A 14,589-nucleotide genomic window follows, 5' to 3' on the forward strand; every position below is an offset into this window, starting at 1 on the left:
AAAAATTTTGGTGTTTTAGAAAGTTCTCGTCGAGTACTACAAACCCTTATGACACCCCAATTTCATGCGATTTAATCGAAGGTTCGATTAATTTTAATCGAAAATCATTAATCATTACTTAAAATCATTTTATTTCGAAAATCGAATTAATCGATTTTCTATTAATCGATCTCGAATATTTCGAAAACTAGACTATGCCTTTTCTTTAAATTTTAATATGTTGTAGCTGAGGTCAAGACCTTTCCAACGATGGGTCGCACTCCTCCCTTGATGTTCCCTGACCCGAGCTATAATCAAAAATGTCTTGACCGGACCATATTTTTGGTGTTTATGGGGCGATTTTGATTAAATTTTGGTATATGTTGTATCTGAGAGCAAGATCTTTCTAATAATGGGTCCCATCCGTCTGTACCCCAACCCACTGTACCCCGACCCTTACTGTACCCATATGGACCGGACTCTATCACTTATGTTTATTAACCGATTTCAATGAACTTTTTTTTTCTTTTGTTGATCTTCCCCACTCGAACTATTTAAAATAGAAAATGACCAATGATAAGCCCAGATAAGCTTATGGTAGCTGAGATTCTTTACAGGTGACCTCGAAATGCGTGCAACTCGGGGTTCTTGCAACTCGGAATGCGTGAAAATTCGATTGTGAGTTGAATTTTGGGGTAAAGAATCGCGTCGATCCAATTTTATCCATTTCGACCACCGAGAACAGTTCACTCGACGCGATTCTTTACCCCCAAAATTCAATTCACGCATTCCGAGTTGCAAGCATCCCGAGTTGCACGCATTTCTAGGTCACCTGTAAAGAATCTCAGCTACTATAAGCTTATCTGGACTTTTTTTTGGATATTAAAGAAAGCACTGTTAGAGGGGTGAAATGTAAAGAATTTGGATTAAGTAGAAGTTTTTTCACAATAATTTTATTCTTCAATGTGTAGGAAGGTAATTCGAAAATATGAACATTTTGTATCTAGATATTTCTCGTTCCAATGCGTTATGTTGTATGTCTCATAAAATGGTATTTGGTAAAGCTAGATATGCGTGATCACTATATACATACTCATGTACTAAAATAGATTAATCAAATTATTTATTGTTAAATTTACTTAAAACCGCTGCTGCAGATAAAATCTATTATTAACTAAAATTAATAACTTAATAATGTCACCATAATGACGAAAATTACGTATCATCGGCTTAATTTATTGAAATTGCTAATAAATTTGTATATTTATTTGTAAATAGAAGTGGACGGGGTGGAATAAATATTAATAAGTTACTGATAACAGAGGCAATCAATCATGAAATTTCATATTCAAATGAAATTTTCTGTTTTATTTTTTTTTTGCTACAGGCTATCCATAAATCGCATTTTATGCTGGATCGCACTTGTTCTGACAGTGTGGTCTCCCAGCGCTGTCGGAAGTCCACAAGCGACCTGACTGATGCCTCTCTTGAAGCAGAAACTTCCGTGAGTTCCATCCCAAGACGCCGAGGGAGTTCCAAGGTAACAAATCCCTTGACGTTTGTCTTTGGACGCCATTTCACGCAATGTGCGTTGGGGGGCTTTTTTACAGGGTGGTCTAGCTTACCTGGCCAGTCGCCGCAGCTCGAGAGAATCTATGAAAAGTGCCGTGTCAAATTCATCTATCTTCTCTAACGAGGATATCGGTCCACTAGCATTTCAAGCCACAAGTCGCGGAAGACAGAGACGCACATCAAACTTTTTGGAGCTCCCTGGTAAGTAAAAGTTTTTGAGTTGACTTTTGAAAAGCCCGTACTACACACACTACATATCATTTTCGTAGATCAAAGTTTAATAATAGTAATTTCAAGTTAGAAGTTTCACTGCAGTATTGAATGTCAGAAACTATTGATTTTTTGGCACATAATAGTAAAAGTTCCAATATGTGAAGACTTCATTATTCTTATATGATACCTTCTTGGATATTTCTTTGTGTCCAGGATCAGATATCGAATGTATCATCATAAAAATATTGCTTTTGCAAAAGCCAAGCTTTTACTCGTCATTTACTTGACTCGTGACAAGGAAATACATTTTACTCCCAACTTTGTCTTTCCTTTCAACGTTTAGAAGTCAAATGGAACCATCCATACGGAAGAATAAAAGACTTTTTACGAGAAATATTCCTTAATGCTATTGCTATTGTAATTTTCTCTTGAGTGAAATGATGAAAAATTGTGAATTTTTAGTTCTTGAAAGCATAGAGAAAGAAAAGAACATCAAAAATGGGACTATTTTACTTTATTCTTGGGTGATGGAGTAAGGTATGCGTTCGAAAAAATGTTTTTAAATAAAAACTTTTAAAAAATCCTAAATTTAATTTTAAAAGTTGTTGGGAATTTATTTACATGATATTTGCTTATTTAACCACATTATAATTAAATTTTTACAAAGAACAGATAAAAGTAAAATATTGTCAATTAAAAATGGAAATACAGTAGAGCCCCGCTATAGGCCATCGTTCTATGGTCCACAATTTATCGACCGTTGATTTCAAAACACTGATTTTAAGTTAGGTTATGTTTTTTTAGTACGCGACATGCAATGTTGTCATAATTATTTTAATATTTTTGTCAAACTTTATTGATAATTGAGTTATGATAATTGTGATCCATGATGAATAGAGCGAGGACAAGTATCACAATCGCAAAGAAAGTGGAATCCGTCGAGCAATTTCAATACTAAAAATCGGTGATAATTTTAAAAAATTACATGGACTACAGCGCGACCTAAGTATCAAATCTGGAACCAAATATGGCCTATAGCGGGCTCTACTGTGAAGCACGAAAATTTATTATTAAGCTTTGTACTCACTTCGCCTTCGAACATTTCATATTTTTTCTCATATTTTTTCCAAAGGTTAATATATTTCAATAGCTACACTGGTAAAAATGAAAGGATCAAATTAGAATATATGCCATCCTTTTCAAAAGGATGGATCATATTTGACCCTTTGAAAGGATCACTAGTGTCTCTTGAAATTTTGTAGGTAAATTTATCACGTTCGTTAGATTATGTTTTATCACGAACTTATTACTGATACCATATTTCATTCATCTGAGCGAACGCAAAAGATGATTTTATCACTGTTTTTGTTCGTTTATTCCAGAGGTAAATAAGTGTCAAAACAGGGACACTTTCAAAGGATCCTCGATGATCCTTTTATTTTTACCAATTGGGTCAATTTGAGCCTTTTATTTGTACCAGTCAGTGTAGTCTTAAGCCACACATTCCCTTAAAAATGGATAAAATTAGTCAGATTCATTAAAATAATATGGAAAAAATTTGAAGTGCTCGAAGCCCATTATGTGTGCGAAGCTTGCAAGCATTCCCCAAGTCATATACAGTGGCGGCCATAATAATAGAATCAACTCCGCAAAGACCACTATTTTACCATGAGCATTTTTGTTTATTCCAATTGGTTCAAATAATTTTGACATAGAAATGTTTAAATAATTACCTTACGTCAAATAAGTGTTGTTTTGGCCGCTAGAGTTCTCTATTTTTCACAGAATACATCAATAGTGAAATTTGGTTAGAACAACACAATAAGACCACTTTTAATTAAATTAAAGAATGTGGTCTATAAATCAAATAAGTTTAAATAAAGCCATATTTAGAAACTATAATTGACAGTTTTCCAGTTTTTTTTTGGCCGAACTGAATTTCACTATTAACGTATTCTGTGTAATATAGAGATCTCTAGCGGCCAAAACAACCCTTATTTTACGATTCTAATAATTTGAAGATTTCTACTGTAGAATTATATTAACAAATTGGGGGATAAATACAAAAGTTAAAAAATATAAGCTTTGCATAATGATTCTATTATTTTGGCCGCCACTGTATGTAAAAGTTTTCCTCGTAAATTAATCATGATAGTTGAAGTTATTAATTGTGATGAAGTTTACGCTGATTGATTCATAAAAAAAACTTTAAGGTGGTGACCGTTTCAATATAACAACCCTTTTCGGTTCAGCTATGTACGTGAAAATTAATTTTTAATGGTAAACAAAATCTAATTGAATTATTTGTAAGCCACACGATGCAGTTAATGCCATCACCAGCTTAGTCAATTATTCAAAAGCTTTTTTATTTGGAATGTCTGTCTGGATGCGCAAGAAAATCATAATTTTTCTGTAATTTCCTATGGACAAGGGCAGAAAAAATAGTCATCAGTATCTGTTTCTGGAGTAATATTCCTATAGATAAGCAACAAAACTCCACCAGGGTTTGAATTCTAATTCGGTGAGTTTTTCACGTGATAAATTCATCGATCTGAGATCTCTTTTTCTCTGTGTTTAAAGAAACTTTTTACAAAAACTATCATTTATATTTAAGATACCGTGAAGGTTTCGCAAATTACTTTGTGTGAAAACTTTACGAAATACTCACAAAAAACCATCTAAGACCTGTGAATTTCTCACGTGAACTCATGAATTTCAGAATTCACCCTCAGAGGTCTTTGAGTATAGAAAAATGGGAAGGGAAAATTTATGATCAATAGGAGTATTTTGTAACCATATGACAATATCATATGACAAATTTTCGGGTATATATGGTAAATTCGGGGGAAGGACAGCGATAAGACCCAGTGAGCGTTGAATGGCCATTTCTAGGAGCTCCATGACGCTCTTAGTATCTGATATGAATCTGATTTTCGATTAATTTTTCCGAATTTACCACATAAACATTTTAAATTTGTCATATGACATTGTCATACTGTTACAGAATTGCACTACATGACGTTCTTTTAAAGTGTCTTCTTATGAATTAATAAGAAAATTTTATTCTTAAGCTTTGTAACTTTCGAAGCTTTCGAAGGAGGGAAAGGGATCCCCTCCGAAAATTTCATGAGTAAACCAACAAATCTTCGGAAATGTGGGAATTTTTTTGAAGCGCAGGAAATGATCCCAAACAGCATTCCCTTAGGTTTTTCCTCTACTGTATCCTAATAGTTTCTAGCATATGTCTAGTAAAAGAGAGTAATTTCTTGCTTAGGGTAATCTGTGTACTAACTCACCAGATTCAAATGATTTATGACTTTTGGGGGAGAAGATGGAATAATCCTGGGCAATTTAATCTTTTGTAAACCGTCCTTTCTGGATGTAAACATAACTTTGTAAAACCACTCCGTTTTCTTAGATTTTGCAACATAACTAAGATATTTTCTTAATTTACGAGTTTATAGTCCTATAAACATTTTAGTTTCATTTTGAAAATCAGTCCGCTTTTCGCGATTCAAGAATCCCAAAATGATGGTCTTTTTGTCCTAATTTATTTTTTTCATTTGACCTATTAAAATTTGTTTAAACAATATCTGCAATTTCTTTGGAATTTTCTTTGATACAAAAATAGCTAAATCTGTAAAGTAGATATAGGTTCCAAGTCTATAAAAAAAGCATTTTTAAAGAGATCATATTTTTCAGAACACATACTTTATTTTTCACTTTCAACCCTACATGTGTGGGAGCATTAGTCGTGAAAGCGAAAAATATGATTTAGAAAATAGAAAAAATGCGATTTCCACACACTTGCTTGCCATCACGGCATGAAGAAATTGACAAGGATGGAGATGAAAATGTGAAGCCACTGAGGGAGACAGGTGAATAGATGCTGAAAACATTATGGTATCTCAACGTAAAACATATAACATGAACATATCACCGCAATAAATGTTTATGGCACTCTACATGGTTGGTGAAACATTACCAAAGTATAAGGGGACGGCTTTCTTCGTTTCCCATTTGCCAACGTAAACACTTTCCATCATCACAGGAAAATTGATAAGTATGTATGTTTGGGGTTGTTGCTCCTCCTACCCCAAGATATCATCCCTCTCTTATCATCCAACATATATTTTCACTAAAAGTCCTACCCCAGAGTGTCTTAACATCGTGGAGATTGAATATTTTGCTGAAAAAGTTGGTTTGAGGAATATATTTTCTAAATTCGGAACAATACTCTTGTTGATTTTTCAATTATAAGTCAATTTTAATTGAATTAAGCTTTGCTATTAACGAACTCTTTGCATATTTAACCTTTCTCCACAATTTGATGTCTACATAATTTTTGGGGTACGTAATGAAAAGTGTCCATTCGACATTTTATGCCCTTCATGGGCTTACTTTCTCATCACAGTATGTTCGAAAGCTTTGAGATTTGAGAGGAAATCTCTTTCAACAATTTCACCATGGTCTACAACATCAACAAACCTTAGGCGTGAATATTTTAACGAGCCAAAGACATTTGACCTTTGTCTTCTAACTCAAACATCTTTCACAGACTTTGAAATTCATGTGTAATGTGTTCTGTGCTAGAAAGCTTTTATAATTTTACAATTTATACAAGAAACACTAGCAAATTAATTGATTAAAAGTTGAACAAAGGTGATAAGTAAGATCTTTTAAATATAATTTCAAAAAATTCTCGATAAATAAACTTTAGTTTTTGTGTAGCTTGAACACCAAATGATGGAGAGCGATATTATAATATTATATTGCTCTTTGGAAATTACCAGGGAAACAACTTGTTTTGCTTGCGATTTTAAGATTTTGATATACTTAAATAGATACTAATAGAAATAGAATAAATAGAAATTTCAAAATTATACTCCTTTTTGCTTGTATAAATAATATGAAGCAGAAAACTCACAAAAATGATTGCATTCCTTGGAAATTATAAAGGGTTTAACTCTCTAACTTTTAGACCTTTGCGTACTTTCACCTTTAAAATTTGTCATTCTTTTTTCTTTATTAAAAAAAATACAAAAAGGAGAGTACAATTAAAGAAAAAGAGAATAAAAAACACTGTAAGTTGACTCTGTCGGAGTCTGTCTGTATATGGTAAAGAAATAGCTGTTGACTCTATTGGAGATTAACTCTATTGGAGATTGACTCTATCGAGGTCCCACTGTATAGGGGAAACTGGGGCACCACCAAACACTGCGATTTTTTAATCAGCTATTCGACTTCTAAGGACAAGACCTATAGGAATTTATAGGCACTATAGGGATGCTTGTCTACTGAAGAAATGGTTGAGATGGTCCAAGTAGTTAAGAAATAAAAATTAGTGTTTGGTGCTACCCCGTGTTTGGTGGTGCCCCAGTTTCCCTATGCCTATATAGGATATAAGACCGCATTTACCTGAGCAATTCATGTCTTAGTAAACATGTTCTGAAGCTGATGTTGCTTTGGATATCGAGGTTGATCAGTTTTAAAGGCTAGGCAATAGTATATTAGACCTTGCCGAGAGCGAATTTTTGGCCCAAATGCAGTAACAATTTTTACTAATAAACTTCGTTTAGAATCCGGGCATAATAATTTTACCGTTGCGCTGGAATTCTCATTTTCATTCACATTTTGCATTCATTTTATTGGACCAAAAACTGTTACTTAGGGTAGGGGCTCATAATTTTGGACAGTTTCTTATTTTGGACACTTTGAGGATAAAATTGGACACTAAAAATAAATTGATTAAAATTATAGATTTTTATTCCAATATTTGATGAATAATGAATTCTCTCTGAATAATTGTTCATTTTGGAAGATTTTAACACTAAATATAAATAAATATAAATATACAGCCAAGTTCTCCAAATGAACAACAAAGTTGTCCAAAATTCGAGTCAAATTCACGTCTACATATCAATTCATTTTTAAACGTATTAAAATTAATTTTAGTAAAAACAAAGACAATAAACCCTTGCCAAGTTCCTAAACAATCCTTCTGAAAATAGAGTAACAAAAAAGTCAATTTAGTATTGAAAATATTGCACTTCAAACTTGGAACATCGATGCTTATAAGCAGACTGTCCAAAATTATGAGCCCTTACCCTATATACATTTAAAATATGAGATCGTATTTTGCTCAAATCTGCCATTACTTAAAGCGTGTGTACGCTGAAACTCCCACATTGAATAATGGCTCTCAAAAATTAACCACAGCATATGAAACAAAAACGAAATTATTTTCGGAAAGTTAATTTTATTGGGATTCTGGTCTTTTTTTTTAACCAATGGCTTCTAGCCGAATTTTCGCACCTTCTTCTTAATTTCCTTCATTAAGGAGTTGACAAACCCATCTCCACGGTAATGGATGGCTTTTTTCCACTTCATTGCGAAATCCAGTAAGTTTTCGGCTATCTGGCCCTTCTTCCTGAGATTTGTTTTCAAAATTCTTCAGTATTTCTCTATCTTCCGGGGTGCAGGACGGGTTAAATTTTTTCCCATAGCCTTGGAATCCTTTGAAAAGGTTTTCGTTGAGTTTCCCTGACCTTGTTTTAGTATTTTGACGGTGTTTGTCGGTTTTATGGGGAGCAGCTTAAGCTTTGTAGGTTATCAAACCATACCACTTCTTGATTTTATGGACCAAGCTTCAACGTATTCCCATCTTTTTCCCAACATCTCGCACGGAGAGATTCAGGTTGTTTCTCGAAAAGCTCAAGCACTTTCTTTTCCATCTCCTTGTCTTGAATCCCAGGCTTTTGGCCACTTCCTGCTGGATTCTGACGAGCAACAGTCTTGAGTTCTTTGAAGCGAATTATAATCTTCCGGACAGTAGAACGGAACACTTCCCGGTCAATTTCGCGATTTCAGCATAACTCGCATTTGGATTTTCGAGATTATTGTCAATTTTTTAATCCTTGTATGCTCTCCATCTTCTTCTAATTAGGGGAAAGTACTCTCCCTTAGAACGTTCATGCTTTCGATTAATGTGAATTTTCTTTTATTTTTCCTAAGAGACTTACACATTTCTACTAAATATTAGGTAGCTCATTATCAGTGATTGATAATTATATCATAATTATGTGTTATTCTCTTAGGAAACATAAAATAAATTCAGATTAGGCATGAACGTTCGAAGGGAGAGTACTTTCCCCTACTCAGTCAAAAAATAATATTTTTTAACAAGAATTTCACCAAAAGAAAGCTACTTAAATTCTCTTGAAACGACCGACGCCGACGAAAAAGAAAACAAAATTCAAAGCCTAGGGGAAAGTGCTGTCCCTTCAAACGTTCATGCCTTCGAACAATGTGAATTTTTTTTGGTTTTCTGAAGAGATTTACACTAAATTATCACGAAATTAACAACAATTGATGATAAGTCAACCAATATTTAATAGAAATGTGTAAAGTCTCTTAGGAAAACTAAAAAAAATTCACATTATTCGAAGGCATGAACGTTCGAAGGGAGAGTACTTTCCCCTACTACGACTGACTTTACGTCAAGCGTTGGAGAAATTGTTTCATGCGCACGCTTTAGGTTGTAAACGAAAAATTCTTGAAATCATAATGCGAAATGCATTAAGAGCAGCCGGAAATCTTTATAATTGCACTTCTATTTGTGTAAATAGTCCATATAGAATGAAATTTTAGAACAAGATGTAGCGTTTGGTTTGGGTACAGATGAAAAAATTGTACCAATGCATTCGCTTTTTAAAAGGCTCTTAAAAGATAATAGTCAACAGCTTTACAATAGAGCTCCACAAAAAAAATCAGATAAAATGGAGATTAGATCTTAAGATATTAGGGTAAAGTGGTACAAGTTGGGCTGTGGTACAAGTTGGACCAATGGTACAATTTGGACAGGACTTTTTGTCTTGATAAATTTAGTATTTCATTTTTATTTGTGTATTTTTCATGCATTAGTTTTATAATTTGGCTCCTTGCGCTTAAAAACAAATTTTGTACTGTATTTATCAAGAAAAAAACCATGTACAACTTGTACCGGCGAATTGTTCAACTTGTAATACTAATTCCAAATTATATCACTTTACCCTAAGTGTTTTATGCAGAACTGTAAAGCATCGGTGCAATTTTGTCTGTCTCTGTATTTTCAAGCGTTCCCAGCAGGATTTTCCAAAGGGAACAATCATTTGAAGAATGATTTAGAAAGCCAAAGAAAATGCATTTTTACTTCTTGTTTCGTCGAGATGATGGTTGAAGTATTTTCATTTCGAAGTTTGAACTATTTCGGGTGTCAATATGAGTCAAACTGTAATTTGTTGCCTCTAAATCAGATCAACGATGGCCTATAATTTAATAAATATAAGTCGTTTAAATTTTTCGAGTAACAACGATAAATTTGTTCAAATCGAAGGCTTTTTATCTTTTACACCAGATATTTGTGGGGGAACTCAATTTTGCAAATTGTTCCTCAATTACTCTTATTTCTGAAGAATGTGAACATTATTCGGATTTATGGTGAATCAACTCTAATTTTTTAACACTGATCTTCAGAAGAAAGAACACATTTTATGAATATATCTTTAAAACATATTTTTTCTAAATATTTCAAAACTTGTCTGTTTTTACAACGTTAGTGTAGGGTAAAGTGATATAATTTGGAATTAGTTTTACAAGTTGGACAATTCGCCGGTACAAGTTGGACATGGCTTTTTTCTTGATAAATACAGTACAAAATTTGTTTTAAAGCACAAGGAACCAAATTATAAAATTAAAGCATTAAAAATATACAAATAAAAATGAAGTACTAAATTTATCAAGACAAAAAGCCCTGTCCAAATTGTACCATTGTCCAACTTGTACCACTGTCCAACTTATACCACTTTACCCTATACAAAACTAATGTCGCTCACTTTTTTAGAGTCAGCTATTCTAAGCTCTAAGAAGAATATTTCTTACCGATGCTCCGATATAAATTTGTACAATATATTTTGATAAAAATATAGAATTTATTTATTCAACGTTTTGTTGTTGTTTACGAAGTAGACTTTCAATTATATTTTATAATACGTTCTGGCATTTTTAATATTACCGAGGAAAATATGTCAAAATATCAAGAAAAATCTTATAACGATAGAAGATACTGAGGAGGGAGTGATTGGAAAAGTCAATTTCAATTCTATTTGAATTACTAAAGTTTTATTTTTCACGCCACGCGTTACATGTAATTTCCCCATTTGCCTCCTGGACAGATACTTTTTTTCCTTTTACCATTCCACTTCTGTTGAGGTAATCACATTCTACGGAGGACACATACAGCGACAATCCAGATATTTTTTGCCCCCCTATATAATTTGTTGAGTGGGAAGGAATCTGCGAATTGCTTTAACACCCACCCAAACACTGCGAAGTAAATAAATGTAATGCGAGAAAAACTTTCTATCACGGTCTTCTTTTTTATCGATTTATGTTTTTCGTGCAGAGATTCTATGACCGTGTGATGATACTGTATTATACAGATCTGTTTAATTTCATGGATTAAAAACATTTTCGCAAAATACTACTTTATATAAGAGAGAAGCCTATTTTAACGTTGGCTATGCTGTACCAAAATCGATATTTTCCCATTTTACTTGTTCTTCCTTTGGAGCAGACCACAAAAGATTTTATAAAATCAAATAGAAACTTTAAAGGGATTTTCTCATCGATTAAATAAGATGAATATCTTAAATTATATTCCTCACTTTAGAAGTTATCAATATATACAAATTATTACGTTGTATGTATATTGCGTTAATGAATAAACTTTTTACAGACATTGAACGAGCACCCATTACAAGGCATACTTTTAATTAAAAGTAAACCCAAATTAAATGATATATCTTATTTTTTGAAACGGATATTTAATTAGGATTAAAATCAAATTAAAACCTAATTACTTTGATCTTCTTCTAGAATATTTATGATTTAATCGATATTGTTTTGGCCATAGGGGAAGGTGGGGCAGTTCATGCAGCTCAACCCTTTTCAAGACTCATTTGCTAAACGAATATGAACATGAATCATATTCGAACTTACTACTGAAAAATGGAGTGTAACTGAGTTAGGAGGCAAACAGATACCTATAGACTCTCTGAAGTCCCTTATACGGGCTTCAGACCTAAGACTTAGCCATATGGCTTAACTGCTCTATTTTTTTTATCAATCGCGATTTTTCGGAAAAATTTAACTTAGGAGTGGATTATTACAGATAAGTGACCTATAGGCATAGGGTTATAAAAAAGCATTAAAACTGCTCGCTATTTAGGATTTTTAGATCTTCGGGAACTGGGCTAAACGCTCTAGTCTGAAGCCGGTCTTAGTCTACCGGATAGTCTCAATGGTGTGCATTAGTGGTGTTTCTCTTTTCAGAGAGAAGAACATACACAAGATTCTTTGCTAAAGCTTTTCCTGAAAAAAGATACATCACTGCCACTGATGCGTCCAGAAGGAAAATTTTTCGATGATCTTTAGGATTTTACACAATGTGATCGTTGCGTCGTCACCATCATCGTCAACGTAAATTAATTCGTTTATTTTCTAACAACCCCAGAAAATCTATGCAAGCCATTGTGAAGAGACCTCGACCCCAGGACAGACCTAAGGCAAGGTGGCTGAATCAAATTCAGGATCTTGCCTTGGAGCGCCTTGGGATCGAATTCGAAAATCTTCCTAAAGTGGCGCAGGATCGACAAGCGTAGTCTACACTGAGAAAAAAGAGGGTGTGTTTTACATTTTTTCCTCAGAAATTTAACACTTTTTAGGTGTAAAAATAATCAACATTTTTTAATGTTAATTTTACACCTTATTACGAGTAAAATTAACATGAAAAAGGATACCTTTAACACGTAATACACCTAAAAAGGGTAATATTTACACCGATTTTGGATCAATACTGCAAGGTAAAATTAACATTTCAGAAAATGCTATTTTTTCGGATTTCTCTCAGTCAGTGTATTAACCTTGATATTATGGGACCGCGACCCCAATAGGTACAACCGGTTGAAAATGACGATGATGATGATTTTCTATCAAAAAAAAATCTATAGTTGATAGTATAAAATTTCCTTTATAAAATAAAGTCAAAGCTCTAAAATGTATTCATTCATGAGTATTCGTAAAAAAATAATGGACAGATGAAAGGTTTTTCCTTTAATAAATAAATAATAAATAATGATGCTGGCACAACGTTCCATGAAGGAACTAGGCCTTGCCGTAAGAAGATTTCTAAACGTGCATTATTGTAGAAGTCAGTTTTTCTCGTTTTTCTATAAATTTGTAACGGTCATAATTTTTAAAATTCATGAGTTAATTCCCCTCACTAGAGGAGAATCGAGAGGAGAGCATTCATAGGGAGAGCGAGATAGTCTTGTGAGCATCGGGTTCTGAGTTCTTTGCCTCAGGACATGTATTGAGTCGTCTCAGGGCCACGGACTACATCATTACTTGTTCTTATACGGAATGAGATTGTCAGTCCGATGTCCCGTGGAATCAAGTAGGGGAAAATACTCTCCCTTCGAACGTTCATGTCTTTGAATAATGTTAATTTTTTTTATTTATCCTAAGAGATTTAGAAATTTCTATTAAATAGTTATCTTGTCATTACTTGATAATGACATGGAAATTGTGTTTAAGTCTCTTAGGAAAAATAAGAAAAAAATCTATTTATTCGAAGGCATGAACGTTCGAAAGGAGAGCACTTTCCCCTACAGTGACGCTCACTGAATGCACGGTGAAAGCTAATGACGATTCGAACCCGAGACATTTGCATCATAGAGCAAGTGCTCTACCACTTGACCCATTAAGTTTTTCGCTTCAAGGTTTTCGCTTTAACAACTAATTTTGCCAGCAAAACCACCGTTCTTTCTTTTAACTTTTATGCCACATCTGTAAAGCGCCCTTGCGCCTCCTACATCACCACGTTCCCGTAACAGGTTGCAATTTTTAAGTATTAGCTTCGGTGATAATTTTTACATAAGCCTATACTTCGGGAGGACAAGGCAAATGACTTTGCCTATATAGAGACCTTGTGCTTGTGGTCAAAATGAGGAGAGCAACAAATATTTCCCTCTACGGTTTACGTGCAGTTCTTTCCACTTCTTTTCCTTAGCACTCTGCTAATTTGTTTGCTTGACATCCCTGTTCCCCGGTGAGAATCCTTGGTTGTAATGAAAAAGCGGCCTTCAGCGGTGAAACGGGCAGATGATGCATCTTTAAGCTACCCCATTCTCCCCTATCATGGAAAATTTTATGAATATAAACATAACGGTATGAAATAATACGTAAAAATGATTCAATTAGTGTCAAAAAGATTGATTTGATCTCAGATTTAAGGGTAAGAGAAATTGCGTGAAGAGTAAAGACGGAAAAGTAGACTCCATGAATATATTATATATATTCATGGAGTATGCCACTTATATATAATTATAGTTAATTAAATCGCTTGTAAATTTGTTTTAGTTTATAGCACGTAAAATTGACTGTGGACCAATTTGAAATGAGTGTAAAATCAGTATTGGAAGTTGTTAAATTGTATTAAGCGTTTTCTATCAAAATCTCGAAATCCGATACTAACGCTCATTGATAAAATTGAGATAAACAGAATCAAAAGGTAACTCCGGTAACTCATTTCAGGAAACTCGAGCCAATCTGACCAGAGAACCCATGGGGAACCCGGGGAACTTATGGGGAATCCATGGGGAACTCGGGGAACTTACGGAGGACTCGGGAAACCCATATATTTTTATAGGGAACACTCGTTTTCAGAAAACTCGGGGAACTGATGTATTTTTTCAGGGAACTCACGGAGGAGTCATGAATTTTTTC

The 14,589-nt window shown here is 33.8% G+C and overlaps 1 protein-coding gene across 1 annotated transcript in view; it reads left to right on the plus strand.

The window, feature by feature from the left end:
* The window catches only part of LOC129803201 (uncharacterized), a 106,379-nt gene that overhangs the window by 45,949 nt on the left and 45,841 nt on the right, over nucleotides 1-14,589 (plus strand). The window contains exons 5-6 of the mRNA XM_055849614.1: nucleotides 1,367-1,519; nucleotides 1,590-1,752. Coding sequence (XP_055705589.1) covers nucleotides 1,367-1,519; nucleotides 1,590-1,752 — 316 coding nt within the window. The remainder of the gene's footprint in view (nucleotides 1-1,366; nucleotides 1,520-1,589; nucleotides 1,753-14,589) is intronic.

This window comes from Phlebotomus papatasi, chromosome 2 (genome assembly GCF_024763615.1).
Source record: "Phlebotomus papatasi isolate M1 chromosome 2, Ppap_2.1, whole genome shotgun sequence".
Lineage (NCBI taxonomy): Eukaryota > Metazoa > Arthropoda > Insecta > Diptera > Psychodidae > Phlebotomus > Phlebotomus papatasi.